At 42.6% G+C, this 17,005-nt stretch overlaps 1 protein-coding gene across 1 annotated transcript; it reads left to right on the top strand.

Annotated features, from left to right (window-relative positions):
* The first annotated feature begins 11,836 nt into the window (after positions 1-11,836).
* On the top strand, positions 11,837-13,527 carry HCAR1 (hydroxycarboxylic acid receptor 1). Its single transcript, XM_043976502.1, has one exon. It carries the CDS (start codon positions 12,343-12,345, stop codon positions 13,369-13,371), a length of 1,029 nt encoding a protein of 342 aa, XP_043832437.1. The 5' UTR covers positions 11,837-12,342; the 3' UTR covers positions 13,372-13,527.
* Positions 13,528-17,005: the final 3,478 nt, after the last annotated feature.

Genomic DNA, 17,005 nt, shown 5'->3' with positions numbered 1-17,005 from the left:
CTCAGGTCTTCCTGAATCCAGGGCCGGTGCTTTATCCCACTGTACCACCTAGCTGCCCCTCCTTTATCTTTATAGAGATGGACAATGGAGGCATCCTTGAACTCCTGGGGGATTATCTCCTCTTGCCATATAACCTAGAAAATGTCAGTTAGTTTTTCTATGAGCAATGGACCCCCACCTTGTAAATCTCAGCTGGAATAGAATCAGCACCAGGTGCTTTGCCACAGGAGAGGAGCCTAATGGCACTCAAAACCTCTTCTTTAGTTGGAAATTTGGCTAGAGAGGGGTTGACTTCAACCTGAGGTAAATAGTCAATGGCTTCAGCATTGACTGATGACGGTCTGTTGAGAACATTGTGAAAGTGTATAGTTCATCTCTCCAGGATCATGTGCTTATCACTAATCAATGTGTCTCTATCAACACTGAGTAAATGAGATGTACCATATGTTTTTGGCTCATAAATAGCCTTCAGGGCATCATAAAAGCACTTTGGATTGTTACTATCAGCATAAAATTGAATTTAATCTCTTTTTTTTTTTTTACTAAACTGAGAATCCTGCATCTTTCTAAGTTTTGCTTGTAATTTAATTTTGATGGAATTAAATACTGCCTTCTTAGAGATGGATGAACTATCCTGCTAAAAAACCTGTGGAGTTCTCATTTTTCATTTAGCAGTTTCTGAATTTCTCCCATTGTTTTCATTAAACCAGTCTTGATGTTGGTGAGTATTCTGACCCAGATGAATAAATTCAGTTCTGTACACTAAAATCTCTGAAAGCTGCCCACTCCTTTTGTTGCCAACCATGTGTTGACTCAATTTTCCCTCCAAGTTAGTAATAAACTGTTTCCATCCAGAGAAGTGTTTTAATATTTTGACATTGTCTTCCAGTAGGCATCTTGCCTTGGGACCACTGCTTTTGTTGAATGTGAATATTTAGCTTGGAGGGGATAAATCTATGATCAGTCCAGCACTCTGCGTCACACATTGCCTTCATCACTCTCACATCCTGTCTGTTTCTTCTTATGATTATATAGTCTGTTAAATGCCAATGTTTGCTGTGAGGGTGCATCCACAAAGTTTTGTTGTATTTACATAAATGGAAGATAGTGCTGGTGATAAGGTCATGAGATGGACAAGTTTTCAGTAGCAAGTGATCATTGCTGTTGCTGCATCCAACTTCATTCCTCCCAAAGATCCCCTGCCATGACTGGTAGTCTGAGCCAACTCTAACTTTAAAGTCACCCAGCATTGTAATCTTGGTCTCTTTTGGCACGTCGATGATGAGGGTCTCCAGGTCTTCAGGGGATAGCTAGGTTATGTAGTAGTTAGAGCACTGACCCTGAAGTTAGGAGGATATGAGTTCAAAGCTCACCTCAGACACTTACTAGCTATGTGGCCCTGGACAAGTCATTTAACCCCAATTGCCATCTCCAGTTATCCTGATATATATCTTTTTAAAAAATCATTTTCCAGTTACATGTAAAGATAGTTTTCAACATTTGTTTTCATAGGATTTTTAGCTCCAAATTTTTCTCCCTGCTTCCTTCCCTCTCTCTTCTCCAAGAAGCGTCAAGTGTCTGAGGTCATATTTGAATTCAGGTCCTGTAGAATTCAGGGCCGGTGCTTTATCCACTGTACCACCTAGCTGCCCCACTGTATGTGTGTTTATAGGCATATATGTGTGTATATTTGTGTTGCACATGTGTATTGTTTGTGTGCATGTGTGCATATGTATTTGTGTGTTGAGATATGTGAATGTGTGTGTATTATATGTATGTGTATATATATATATATGTGTGTGTGTGTGTGTGTGTGTCTTAATCAGGCTTTATCATGGTAGGAAGTGTAAACCTTCCAAGAAAGAATGAAGGAGGAAGGGTTTGTCAAATTTGAGATGAGAAAATATCACAAGTAACGGGAATGATATAGAAGAATGAGCTGAAACAACATTTGGAGAATTAGACAAAGAACAGACAGAGGGTACATTTAGATAAATGGTTTTTCATTTGGGACAGAAAGCCAGAGTGAGCCAGAGAATAATTTTGTCTTTGTCTGCCCAATGACGAGAAAGATGATGATCATCCCACAGGGCCACAGATTTAGAACTGCTAAGGACTTTAGAGATGAGTGAATCCAACTCTCTGATTTTACAGGTGAGGAAATGAAGTGAAATGACTTGTCCAGTGTCACCAGTTAGTAAGTATCTAAGGCAGGGTGTGAACCCAGGATTTCCTGTTTCTCAGCCCAGGGTCCTAACCACTCTACTAAGCTGTTTCTCACACAGGGTAAAACAGCAAGGATGGACCATCATCCTTAGTGTCATGACAAGTAAGGGGTAACTCCTTCCTTTGACATATACACTGTGTGTGTGCGTCTGTGGCTGATCTTCAATAAAACGGAATTTTTTCATAAGAACCTTGGTACACTGAGGAAGTCATAGGCCCAGAACAATTTCATGCTGCCATAGAGCTCTGAGGTTTACGATTCATTTTCTCAGAAGTAGGCGATGCATTTTAATATCAACTATACAGTTGGAGAATCTGAGGCAGGGAGGACAAATGACTTGTGAGAGCAACTAGGGGATACCACAGTGCACAGAGCACTGGGCCTAGAGTCAGGAAGATCTGATCTCAAATTTGCCAACTCAAAAACTTACTGTGTGACCTTGGGCAAGTTATTTAACCACTATCTACCGTGGTTTCCTCATCTGTAAAATGGGAATAATGATAACACCTACCTCCCAGGATTGTTGTAAGGTTCAAATAAGATACTATTTGTAAAGCATTTCACAAACCTTAAAGTGTTAGATAACAATTAATTGTTGGGGGCAGCTAGGTGGCACAATGGATAAGGCACTAGCCTTGGATTCAGGAGGACCTGAGTTCAAACCCAGCCTCAGACACTTACTAGCTGTGTGACCCTGGGCAAGTCACTTAAACCCCATTGCCCTGCAAAACAAACAAACAAACAAAATATTAATTGTTATTATTGTGCTCCTTGCACTATGGTATTGTTCCCCTCATATCAAGACTTCAGGGTGGGATGGAGTACAAAGTACATGGTCCCACATCTCAGCTGTGCCACTGATTCCTTTTGTGACCTTGGGTAAGGTCACACCTCTCTGGGTCTCAGTTTCTTCATCTGTAAAGCAATGAGGTTATGCTAGTTGACCTCCGAGGTCTCTATTTATGGCTGTGACATTGTAGCATCATCTTTTGTAAGCTCCGCTCAGTGTGCTTGTGAAAAACATCAGGATAGGTACAATAGGTGGGTGATATAGCCTTCAGAGAATGGAAAATCTGTCTTCGTTCCCCTAATCCTTTGGTTCCTGGCCAGAATGGCAGCAGAAGAGACTGGAGGAAGTGAGTATCTGACCGAACCTTAGTAAAACAGAGAAATGGCTTGGGGAAGAAGTGCAGGTGCTATTTGTGTAGGAAAAGGAAAGCCCTTGTGGCTGTAAGAGCCAGTCTGGGGCATTGCAATGCCCGACAATGATATTCTGAAAAGGGGCATAACTTGTGGTTTGCATTGTCTCCTTCAGATAACTTTTTATTTCTTCTTCTGTTTATACACGACATCCCTCTCCCCACACCCCCTGTCTAGAATGTAAACTCTTTGAGGACATAAACTGCTTTCACTTTTGTCTTTGAATCACCATTTGGTGCCTGGTCCCTTTATCTATTTGTTTTACCCTAGACCTTTGGAAGCAGGGCTTTGCATTCTACTAACCGCTGCCTTGATCATTGAGTAGGACTAGGGAATGGACATCTGAATCCTTGTTGCCCAAGTATATTCCCTTCTCCTTCCCCACCTTGGCCCTCCACTTCTTGCTCAGAAATTGACAACCAAGTCAAAGCTGCTACAATCAGGGGTAGAGCAATCTGCTTCCCAATGGTTCCATTCAAAATACCTGTGATTCAGAGGCAAGGGCTACCCAAGCCAAAGCTCCCTTCTGTTGCCGCCGCTCCCTGCTCCCTCAGATCCATTCACATCAGCCTCAGCCCTTGCGGGTCCTAATCCCTCTCCATCCTATCTTTCCATTGTGCCCTCTAGAACCTCTTTTCTTTGATGAACAAATTACCCTTTATATTAGACCTGTGCCTTCCCCATGGGAATTATTTTATACAGTTTGGAGTGAGAAAATTCCTTTCAACCTTCATCAGACCCTCATGATCCATGCAGATCATCCTGGAAAGCCTCCCTTAGCAAGACTGAAAATGACCAAATGGGTCTAATGACCTTTGTCCTACTTTCCTGCCAGTGATGAAGTTGCTGTCCTCCCCCTACATACCAACAATGACTTGAGCATGAGAAGTGGCTGAAGAGACATCATGTATGACGTGTACAACCAAAAAAGGAGATAGAATAGACCTGTCAAGAGAACAAGGGATAACAGAAGAACAGGCAGAGTTTTTCATTACTATCAAGGAGGTAACAAAAAAAAACAACAAACTATAGGAATGACTCTGGCACACTCAGTACATCCTCTAGAAGGGATTTATTCAAGTACCATGGACAAGACTTGTTCAGGATAAGAAGGCAGGTGAGCCTCTTTACATTATATGCATCCATTTAAGCACTGAAGTAAAATGAAGAGGCTGGATTACACAATTTCCAAGGCTTATTCCATTATTGTAACACCTCCTCTGGGCTCACTCTCTCAATCTGTACTTGCATTGGCAGGCCAGGTCTCCCAGAGGATAGCTGACTACATACTCCCTCTAGGGTGCTGGGAGCAACTGTGAGGGGGATGGGAATTCTCTAGTATTGTTACTCATGAGCTCCCATCAGTATGCTCCCCACTGATTATTAGCCAAAATTATTTTTTGGAAAGTGTGTGTGTATATATATATATACATACATACACACACACAATACATACACATATACATGTATGTGTATGCATACTGTATGTGTGTATATATGCATGTATATTATAGTATATGTGTGCGTGTATGTATGCGTATGTGTACATGTATGCATATTGTAAGAAAATAATGGGCTTTTTGCCAATGCTCAAAAGCCCCAGATTGATTTGGACTGATTAGGCTGACTGAGAGTGATGTAACGATTGGAATAACGCCACCTGCTGGATACTTACTGTAGAAGAGTTCTGCCCATGAAGGGAAGGTCTTTGAGGGCAAGACCAGGAGTCAGGAAGTGACGCGGGCTAGTGGGAGGAGGAAGGAAGAGACTGGCGCTCAGGCTCGCGCTCTTTCCTCTGGACTCTGGTGGAGAGCGGAGCTAGAAATGTGCTCTCCCTTTAATAGATAGGAATCTAGGCCTTTTTCTCTCTCTTTACCAAATTCTTATTCTCCTTAATAAATGCTTAAAAGTCTAACTCTTGCTAAAGTTTATAATTTATTGGCGACCACTCATTAGATATTTTAGACAGTTTAGCTAGAATTTTAACCCTTAACAGATCAAAACCATGTTTCAAAATTAGATAGATGAATGAATAGAAGAAAATACACGTGGAATAATAAAAGACAATGAAATTCAAACTAGGGAAATCTAAATGAGCATGAACTTAATATTAATAAGAGTATTATAAAATATAAACTTGATCACATGACTATAAAAAGCTTTTACAAATATTCTCCTTGTTTTAAAAACTAAGTATAAGACACAATCTCAAAAGCATGAAAATCTCTATGAAAATAAACCCATACCATTAATTTCAAAATGCATATGTAATAGCATAGAAATCCTATGTAACCTCTGAACTGATACTATTACTCTGAGTGAATTCAGAACACTTTTGATTCCGATATCTAAAATCCCCAATACTCATATCAATACCTTGCTGCTTACTTCTACATTTCTGTAAAATATATACCCTTCCATGGCAAAAGAAGCAGAGTCTTGAACTATGTTGATTGTCATTCTTATTCAGCTTAAGTTTTTCTTCTTTAACCCCTCTATATTGTCTGTCGGGCTTTTCACCATACAAATGCTTTATAAGATTACTAATGAAAGACAAAAGCAGGTTAGCAAAATTATGAACAAAACGAGCATATCTGGAATTTAAAGAGTTTTCTAAGATTGTCTCAAAAGCACAGCCAGGCCGGAGAAGGGCTGAGCCTGAAGCTGCAAATGTAGTTAGAGAAAGTTGAGCATGCGCATCAGATCTCTGGACTTCCCAGGCAGGGGAAGCTATGGGCTTGGCCATAGGAGTAGAGGGTGGGGTCTGGAGAGGAGGGGAGGGACCAGAGCAATTTGAATCAGACTTGATTTTGAACTCAGGCCTGGATTCCTCTTCCCCCACTTTGCCTCCAGGTGCTAGGTGATTAAAAGCTTCTAGAGGGTGGGTCATTGCCTCCAGGCATGCAAAATTAAAGCAACAATTACTGTTAGAACTGGGAAAAGCTGCAGGAATCTCTTCAGGCTTCTCTGAAAAAGCATGGTTGGGAGAGGGAGAGATATTTCCTTGTGTGAGTAAGTTGCTGGCTCTTTTAACAAAAAGAAAAAGAAAAATAGAAAATCCACAAAAACAAAGCATTAACATGATCTTATCTCCCATTTGTCTGGTTAAACAGACTAAAATCAAAAATAGGCTAATTAGGGAGTTTAAAAGGTCCATTCGAAAAAATTTAAAGGGAAAACACAGCCAGTATGCCAGTACTTAGCAGTTAAAGGGAGAGGGAGGGGAAATTTCTTACCCAACCAGAAGATCAGAAGACTGAGGTTTAGCTTTCCTCTTCGTGGTCAGCCATCTGTTAAGGGCTAAAATTCTAGCTAACCTGTCTAAAATATCTAATGAGTGGTCGCCAATAAATTATAAACTTTAGCAAGAGTTAGACTTTTAAGCATTTATTAAGGAGAATAAGAATTTGGTAAAGAGAGAGAAAAAGGCCTAGATTCCTATCTATTAAAGGGAGAGCACATTTCTAGCTCCGCTCTCCACCAGAGTCCAGAGGAAAGAGCGCGAGCCTGAGCGCCAGTCTCTTCCTTCCTCCTCCCACTAGCCCGCGTCACTTCCTGACTCCTGGTCTTGCCCTCAAAGACCTTCCCTTCATGGGCAGAACTCTTCTACAGTAAGTATCCAGCAGGTGGCGTTATTCCAATCGTTACAGTGATTGACTTTGCTGATTAACCCACTTAAAGTTAACTCAATTGAAGCCACACCTGCCTGACTGTGAAGAGGGTATTGTTCTCAGCTCATCTCAACTGGGGATCACCCTCAAGTCCAGTGAACCAACGGATTTGGGTGATGCTAGCCAATTAGCTTGAAGCAGTGTGTAAGGACTACCTCTTTCGGGGATGCAGGAAGGGGCATGAACACACACACAGTTTGGTGCTCAAACATGCTGGTGGTAGGTGAGGTTGAGGATGCTGGGTTAGATAGGTCTTTTCTTGGTTTTCTGACACAGGTGTTCTCTTTTTCACTAATAAATGCTTAATGCCAAAACTTGGTGCTAAAGCTTCTAATTTATAAGTAAACCCTAGCTAGTTTTCCCTACATTTGGGACAGGAATAAGGTGACTACACATTCAGTTTTACCCGTCACTATATATATATATATATATGTGTGTGTGTGTGTGTGTGTGTGTGTGTATATGTGTATGTGTATATGTATATATAGATAGAAAAGGTATACCTTTAGAAAGAGTATATGTGTGTGTCTATATATGAGTATATAAGTATGTATATGAGTATATATGTATACACATATGTGTGTATATACAAATATACATAAAGAGAGAGAATACAATTTTATGCTGTCGTAGAACTTTGAGGTTTACAATTCAGTTTCCCAGAAGTATGTGTGTGCATGTGTGTGTATATATGAAGGACAGTTATTAAAGAAATATTCTTTGCTGCAAAGTAGGGGTGTATACTTCCATATTGCATACACAAGGTCCCTGGGGAAACTGTATGCAAACAGAAAGCACATGTGGCCAAAGGATTTAGAGTTTCTGATTAGTAGAAAGCCTTTTTTCCGCTTCACAGAGTCCTTATGAAATTCCCCTTGGGTATATCTCTCTTCTGAGCTCCAAGGATCACTACCCTTGCTAGAATCCTCAAGCTTCCTTTTCTTGCTGTATCTTGCTTGTCCATGGTGTGATCCTCAGCCCCCAAATGCAGATGTTGCTGTCAGTTGCTACTGTTCTAGGGAAACTACCACCAGTTGTGAAGGAAATCCCAGATTTCCTAACCTTTCAAAGTTCACAAGGTCATTACCTGCTAAATATGGGAGAAAGAGAAGAGAATCTTACTCTTCCTCAATTTAAGATTTCATCACCACCATATTTAGCCACCACAGGTCTAGGATGTGAGGTTTTTTAACTGTCTCACCCTGTCTTGCCTAAGTCTGGAAGGATGTCTGATTCTTTCAGCCAATCCCAAGATACTTTGAGTGTGGCTGTTTATCTATCTTCATCCAATGATGGAAATATTTCACTCTTCCCAAAGTAAGGACTTTTGATCGATGGATTAATCAAGAAGTGTGACCCTTCTGTGATCACCTGAATTGGAGTTGGGCTGGACACACATCCTTATCATATGATTCTGTGGGTATTTATGTCATTTTGCATACAGGTTGACAGAGAGAGGCCTTAATGAGTAGAAGCATTTGCAGCAAATTCACAAGGCAAGTGTCAACTGGAAAAAGAAACCATGGCATTCACTGAAAGAGGCTGGGTCCCATATAAGAGACCACACAAACCTCCAACCTTTTTAAAATCTTTCCTATTGTTTCCATTTGGTTAGAAACACCAGAAACCCATCAGGTCAATGCTTGAGCTTAGGATCATAGAATTTAGAATCAGAAGGGGCATTAAAGATACTTTGGTGGGGCAGCTAGGTGGTGCAGTGGGTAAAGCACCAGCTCTGGATTCAGGAGGACCTGAGTTCAAATCCAGGCACTGTGCTAAGTTCTAGAGATACAAAAATGGGTAAAATACAGTCTTAGGGAAATTGTAATCTAATGGAGGAGACAACATGCAAATAACTTGGTACAAACAAGCTATAGACAGGATAAAGCAGACATAATCAACAGAGAGGAGGCCCTAGAATTAAGGGGAATCAGGAAAGGCATCCTACAGAAGATGGGATTTTATCTAGGACTGGAAGAAAGCCAGGGAAGCCAAGAGGTGGAGACAAGGAGGGAGAGTTTTCCAGGCATGGTGAACCACATACTTAAGAGTCTTCACCATGATTTTAAAAACATTTTTAAATTTTAAATTTTAATTTTTTTTGGTGAGGCAATTGGGCTTAAGTGACTTGCCCAAGGTCACACAGCTAGTGTCAAGTGTCTGAGGTCAGATTTGAACTCAGGTCCTCCTGACTCCAGGGTCAGTGCTCTATTCACTGTGCCACCTAGTTGCCCCCTTCACCATGATTTTGAAAAGCAACATAATGTAGTGGAAAGAGTACTGGGTGTCAAGTTAGAGACCCTGGAATCAAATCCTGATTCTATGATTTCCTAGCTATTTGACTTTAGGTAAATCATTTAACTTTTCTGGGCCTCAGTTTCCTCATCTGTAAAAATGAAGGAGTTGCACCGGATGTCCTCTTAGGTCTATCCTAGCTCTAAATCTGTGATTTAATTATGAGAGAGTTGATGGGAGTCAGGGTGAGGGCATCCCAGGTGAGTGTAATGAGCTCCCCCATCAACTTTATAAAAAGCGTTTGAGAGGTAACTTCTCATGAAATATGAGCATGCCCACTGGCATTGCTGCCAGGACACCAGAAACTCTTGGTGATTGGCTGACTGAGAGTCAGAGAGACTGATTCTTGTCAGATCAACTGTTCCCTTCCATATTTATAAAAGCAAGCTCACAGTTCTTTGTCTCTGAAAAGACAGAACAGCACTCAGAGAGTGGGCCTGTTTTCTGGGGGATAGGGAGGGAGAAAAAGTGTATTCATCCATAGTTTTCTCCCAGGGAGGAGTTTGTGGCACTTTAGAGCAGAAGCAAATGACATCTATACACATGTGCTTACATATGGCCTGAAAGGAGGGACCAGTTTGAGAAATGGTAGCAACCCCAAGCACTAAGAGACTTCCTATATAGCAGAGGCAGATAAGTAGTTGCCCATTTGGTCTGTGGATTATTTCGTGGACAATGTTCCAAGACGCTAAATGCTTGTGTGGAGGAGGAAGGATTCTTAATTCTCTAGGGAGCATGATTCTGTAATCTGAACTTCTAGCCAGATAAGGGAGATTTCCTGAGCAGCACCAGCTTTGCTAGTTGGCTCATGCTAAGACCAACTTTGTGAGGAACCAAGTTCAAGAGTTTGGGGACTGGTACTTCTAGCAAGAGAATGGAGTTTCCTCATGTGTGCTTCCTGAGCATTGCCCTCATTGCTCCTGAACAGTGGACTGTTTGTAGAGTGAAGCCAGTGAGTTGCTCAAATAATAAAGATCAAATGGAAAGGAGATTGTTCAGAACCCATTGTGTTTGCTTTCCAGGGGGAAATCTAAACCAATCAATCAATTAACATTTATTAAACACCTATTCTGTGCCAAGCACTGTCCTAAGCACTGAGGACATAAAAAGAGGCAATAGACAGTCCCTGCCCTCTAAGAACTTACAATCTAATGGGAGAGATAACATTGAAAACACACACACACACACACACACTCAAGTTAAATAAAGGATAAATAGGAAAGCATTAACAGGGAATGCACTAGAATTAAGAGGGATTAGGAAAGACTTCCTGTAAAAGATGGGATTTTAGTACCACAGAGTGGCACCATTAATCTAGGGGAACTAGATAGGACCTTGTGTGGAAGGACTCACTAGAATATCAAAGGATTACCCTGAGAGCAACCTTAGGTCAGTTCCCTTCTGAGGGGATCGTTTTTGGTTTTTTGAGGGCTTTATGCATTTGTGTATCTATTTATAACCTCCTGTGAATACTTTGTTTCTTCTATGTTTTCTGCGGGGTAAACACAAAGCTTCCCCATGCCCAATATGCATTTATTACCCTGAGTGTATGTATGGGAGGTAGGTGACGCTGTTACCCATATTTGGAGAAACTAAAACACAAGCTGTACTTTGAGAACATTAGATTTTCTTGGAGCGGCTCAAGGTGAGGACCATGAAAGCTGCAAAGAAAGATTGATCCTGTTGGGTCAGGACCCCCCCACACCCCCAACCCTACCCTCCAGGATTAGACCTGGTCCGAATGACCAGTCTTTGGGAGGAGGGGCCTCTTTGGGTTACACTATGGCCACCTTTGTGTCTGGTCATTTGAGTACACAGACAAGCTGGCCACATCCTTCAGTCCCAACTCTACTTTCTTGACTGGCCCCCTGCCAACTGAGTGGAACCCACAAGCAAAATAGTTTCAGCTTTTGAGTGTCTGAATCACTCATGGAGAGTTCAGAGCCTGATCCTCTCTTGCAAACACACCAGGCTCCGCTTGCCAGGAGTGTGAGGATTTGACTCCCAGAGAGGTAGAGGTAGACCTATGAGAAAGGATTCCTGTTTCCATTTCACAACCTTTTTAAAAAAATTGCACAAGTGATCCGGATCAGAGGAAGGATGTGTGGAAGGAGAAAAATATGGCATCAGTTGTGAGGGTAAGTGGTCATGGCGGCAACGGTGGCTTTTCCCAGCAATGAAACCAGTTCTAATTCTCAAGATTGACTTCTTGGAATTAGCCTTTAAACGCCTCTCCTCCATCCTCCCTCCATGTGTCTGGATGGGAATAAGTCCATGGTATTGCAGACAGCTGACCCTCCTCTCTTTCTGTTACCCCATGCAGGATCCCCATGGGGTTGGAGGAGAGAACTGGGCAGTCAGTCAAAGGTTAGGGGGAGGAACACAAGCAAAGGGGCAGGGAACAGCTCCAGGAAATGTTTGCCTTTCCCCGCCAGGAGGGATGGCAAACAAGCTTTTGGTGCCTTTCAGGCAGTTTGTGCTAGTCAGTCTAGAGAGATTTCAGGGAGAAACAGGTCAGCTGAAAATGAAAATTATCCCAACCACTTCTTGGGCCAGAAAAAAGGAGACACTGCGATCGGCAGTAAGAGACGCGTTGGATCTGTTCGCTGCTCCCTGGGAAAGGACTGCTTAACCAGTGGGCTCGATGCACTTCCAAGCCTAGCACTGGCTCGCATACCACTTTTCTCCAGGGTTGGCCTCTAGCTTGTGAGCTGGGTCAAGGGAGGCCCCTCTGACTTTGTCATTTCCTGACTCATATGTCTGTTCCTGCGGTGGTGGAGATGAGATGCGTGTGATGTGAGACACCTGCATCCCACAGCGGTAAAATTAGAGAAGCGACTGCCTGGCCGATGCCAGCGGACTGTAGACAGAGGCTCAGATAGCTTTCGGCTCAGCTGGCAGACTGGCAGAAACTGCCTGTCTTGCCAGATCCCTGCTTCTCTCCCAGTCATGAACGGAACTTGCTGCCTCATCAAAGGGGACACCATCGCCCAGGTGATGCCTCCCTTGCTGGTCCTGGCATTTGTGCTCGGAGCCTTGGGCAACGGCCTGGCTCTGTGTGGTTTTTGCTTTCACATGAAGTCATGGAAACCAAGCACCATCTACCTTTTCAACTTGGCCGTGGCTGACTTTCTTCTGATGGTATGCCTTCCCTTTCGGACTGATTACTATCGGAAAAATCGGAAATGGGTTTTTGAAGACATCCCTTGCCGGGTAGTACTGTTCATGCTAGCTACCAACCGAGCCGGGAGCATCGTGTTTCTCACGGTGGTAGCTGTGGATCGTTATTTCAAGGTGGTCCACCCCCATCACACCTTGAACACCATCTCTAACCGGACGGCAGCTTGCATCACCTGTGCCCTCTGGGTCATGGTCATTGTGGGAACTCTGTATCTGCTGACTGAGAACCACCTGTGTGTGCAGGGCAGCACAGTGTCTTGTGAGAGCTTCATCATGGAGTCTGCTAATGGCTGGCATGACATCATGTTCCAGCTGGAGTTCTTCCTGCCACTGGGCATCATCTCCTTCTGCTCCTTCAATATCATTGGGAGCCTGAGGCAGAGGAAGCAGCTGACCAGGCAAACCCGGATGAAAAAGGCCACTCGATTCATCATCGTGGTGGCTGCGGTGTTCGTCATATGCTACCTGCCCAGTATCTCCGCTCGACTGTACTTTCTCTGGACGGTCCAATCTAGTGCCTGTGATGGATCTGTGCATGTGGCCCTTCACGTCACCCTCAGCTTCACCTATATGAACAGCATGCTGGACCCCCTGGTGTACTATTTCTCAAGCCCCTCCTTCCCAAAAGTCTATACCAAGTTCAAGATCTGGGGTCTGAGACCCAAGCGCCCAGGAGAATCCAAGACACAGAATCCAGAAGGAATGCCAACATCCAAACTCTGCCCAAAGAGTTGTATTGCTCTGGAAAATAGCTCCAGAAGCCATCCAGATGGTCAGTGGGACCTCCAAACATTTTGAGTGCCATGCCCTGACTGAATTCATTGGGATGCCAAAGAGACATGTGAGATGGAAGTGATTTGTGGGAAGTGAGGGTGGGAGTAGGGGATGAAGACGAAGTTATCTTTGAAAATATTGCCTTCTCTAGGTATATCCCCAAGGAATGGATGGAATCCCCACTATTAAAACCTCTTTGCATGTTCCAGATGCCTGAAGTGAGTCGTTTTTATATACTAATGATGACAAGAGAGTATATACATGGGCATAGGGGTAGGGGGGGTGGGGAGGAGGGCCGTAATGGGAGCAGGGGTGCTGATATGATATGACACATGTCAATGAAATAACTGACTAGCTGATCGCAAAAAATAGAACTAGTCTATGATCTTTCCCCTGGAGTTACATAGACTAGAAAGAATTTTGCATTTGAAAGGAGCAGAGTTGGGGCAGCTAGGTATTTCTTTAAAATACATTTATTGCTTAGAGACAGTTACTGGGTGTTATGAAAGGCAAAGAGCTTGGGTTTTGGAGTGAGAAGATCTGGGTTTGGGGACAGCTAGGTGGTACAGTGGATAAAGCACCAGCCCTGGATTCAGGAGGACCTGAGTTCAAATGTGACTTCAGACACTTGACACTTACTAGCTATGTGACCCTGGGTAAATCACTTAACCTTCATTGACAACCCCCCCCCCCAAAATAAAAGAATTCAAAAAAGAAAGAAAGAAAGAAGCAGAGAGCCAGGTTAGAATTCCACCTCTGACACTTATTAGGTATGGAACCGTGGATAAGTCACAGAATTACCTCTGTGGGCTTCAAGTTCCTCATCTATAAAATGAGGATTAAAAAATTAGTTAATTTAAAAAAATTTTAATGGGGTTAATATCTTGGTACCTTGACCTCATATGGCTGTTCCCTAAGGATCAAGTGAAATAATATATATGACAAAGCTTTGCAAAGCTTTAAGCCCTATGGAGTTGGCTATTATTTAAATTATGATTTATTATTGTGGTCATTGACTTGCTTGACATAATTTGCCCTTGAACAGGAGGTGAGTGACTGCTGTTGTGGTTGGGTTAAGTTTACAGTGTCCCTTCGAGCCCCATGGAGTAGGGCTGTAGCAACCCTTCCTGATTCGAGTCTCCTACTGCTTCTCTGTGTCTGGATTAGAACAAAAGTAAAACAATCTGTTCTGAGTCACTACCAGCTGCGTGGTTTGCATTTCCAATCCAGTGCTGACAGATGTTTTACCCGGGTCAACTCAGCCCTTATTGTCCAATCCTACCTGGGGACAGCAAGCAAACTTGTGGCCCTGTGAGAGTAGAACAATTACTGGGTCAGAGGCTTGTGAACTTTGGGCTGGAAAACTTCTCAGGGCCATTGAGTCTATCCCTCTCATTTTACAGATGAGAAAACAGGAGCCCAGGGAGTTGAAGTGAATTCCAAGGTCAAAGAGTCAGAGTTAAAGGGCCCTGTGGACCACTTAATTCAATCCCTTCATTTCACAGAAAAACCCAGGATAAACACTTCAGTTGCAGGGTATTGTTTAATAGTGTCGGTTATAACTAATCAGAGTCATTAGGCAATTAGGGAGTTGTCATTTCAACTGGCCTCAAGGTGGACGGGGTGATGAGTGAAGAAAGACATGCCAGGTAGAGGAAATCTAATAATAACAATGATGGCCAATGATTTGCAAAGTGATTTACATCTATTATCTCATTTGGTCCTCAAAATAATACTGGAAAGTCGGTATTGTTATTATCTTTATTTTATAGGAGAAGAAACTGAGACAGACAGAGGTTAAAGTGACTTGCCCAGGGTCACACAGCTAAGAAGTGTCTGAGTCCCAATTTGAATTTAAATCTTCCTGTCTCTAAGTCTGCCACTTAAGGGAATAATAATAAGAACCAACATTTACATTGCACTTCAAGGTTTGCAAAGAATATTACACATATTATCTAGTCTGGACCTCACAATAATCCTGGGAAGTAGGGGCTGTTATTATCTTTATTTTATAAAGGAAGGAACTGAGGAAGACACAAGTTAAAGTGACTTGCCCAAGGTCACACAGCTGGTAAAGTGTCTGAGGTTGGATTTGAATTCAAGTCTTCCTGACTCCGGGCCCAATGCTCTAACCACTGAACCACCTAGCTCCATCGGTCCAGGATTTCAAAGGTGGTGGTAGCTCCCTGTAGCATTTGAATACCTTTCCGAAAAGTAAAATAAACTCTATGTATATTTATTTGCTTTTTGTGCACAGAGAAGTAGATTTCAGATTGGTGAATGGGAAAACTTCATAATTGCTATGGAGTAGTAAAAAGATACTGTGTTTACAACTATGATAGACTTGATTCTTCTCAGCAGTATAACGGCACAAGATAGTTCCAAAGGACTCATGATGGAAAAGGCTCTCCAAATCCAGAAAAAAAAGAACTGTGGAATATGGATGCAGATTGAACCATACTATTTCTTTTGTTTTTGGTGCTGTCATTTTTCTTTTTTGAGGTTTTTTCCTTTTGCTCTGATTCTTCTCTTATAACACGACTAATGCAGAAATATGTTTAATGTTATTGTACATATATAACCTATATCAGATTACTTGCTGTCTTGGGGAGGGGGGGAAAGAGGGGAGGGAGGGAGAAATTAAAAATAAAAATTAAATTAAAAAAGATACTGTGTTTAAAGTTAGAGGATCCTGAGTTCAAATCCCGGCTCTGTCATGTCCTCTGAGTGACATTGGACAAGTCATATCTCCTCTGGGGGACTTAGCTTCCTCATCTGTAAAACAAAGTGAATTTTAGGGGCAGCAGGTGGCACAGTGGATAAAGCACTGGCCCTGGATTCAGGAGGACCTGAGTTCAAATCCAGCCTCAGACACTTGACACTTACTAGCTGTGTGACCCAGGGCAAGTCACTTACCCTCATTGCCCCGCAAAAAAATCAAAAGTGAGTTAGAAGGCATAATGGATAGAACATTGAAGCTGGAGTCAAGAAGATGTGGGTTCATATCCCTCCTAAGCAAGGGAGGCATCACCTGGGCGATGGTGTCCCCTTTGATGAGGCAGGGAGGTGACCTTGGGCAAGTCACTTAACTGCTGTCTGCCTCAGTTTCCCCATCTATGAATGGAGGGGTCAGATTCTTAGAACTATTTAGAACTGGAAGTTACCCTAGAAGTTGTCAATTCCAACCACTTCTTTTTACAGAGAAGGAATAAAAGGCTGAGGGAGATTAGATGATTTTCCCAGGATCATGCAGCTCATGAATATCTGAAGAAGGATGTTGAACACATTTTTCTATCTCCCATGACCCTTAGTTGTATTTTTTGGGGGCTGGCCTCTAAGTTATCTTCCTGTTCTAAAACTATGATCCTTTGACTGAATGGTTCCATCTAGAAATCTATAATGCTGGGAATCAGAGCTACCCAGAAGTGAGACGAGCTGCTTTGAGTGTTAAAGGGTGGCTATTTGCTGAAGGTCTTCAAGTTGAAATCAGAAGACCACTTGTTAGGTCTAAGTTGGATGAGTTTCTTTCCCACATCTCTTCCAACCCTGAGATACTGGGAATTGCTCGGTTGCCAGATCAGTTAATCAACAAACATTCAGGGGGCAGCTAGGCGGTGCAGTGGATAAAGCACTGACCCTGGATTCAGGAGGACTTCAG

The sequence above is a fragment of the Dromiciops gliroides genome, chromosome 1 (assembly GCF_019393635.1).
Source record: "Dromiciops gliroides isolate mDroGli1 chromosome 1, mDroGli1.pri, whole genome shotgun sequence".
Taxonomy (NCBI): domain Eukaryota; kingdom Metazoa; phylum Chordata; class Mammalia; order Microbiotheria; family Microbiotheriidae; genus Dromiciops; species Dromiciops gliroides.
The sequence above is the reverse complement of the archived record's forward strand: the minus strand, read 5'-3'. Positions and strand labels throughout refer to the sequence as shown.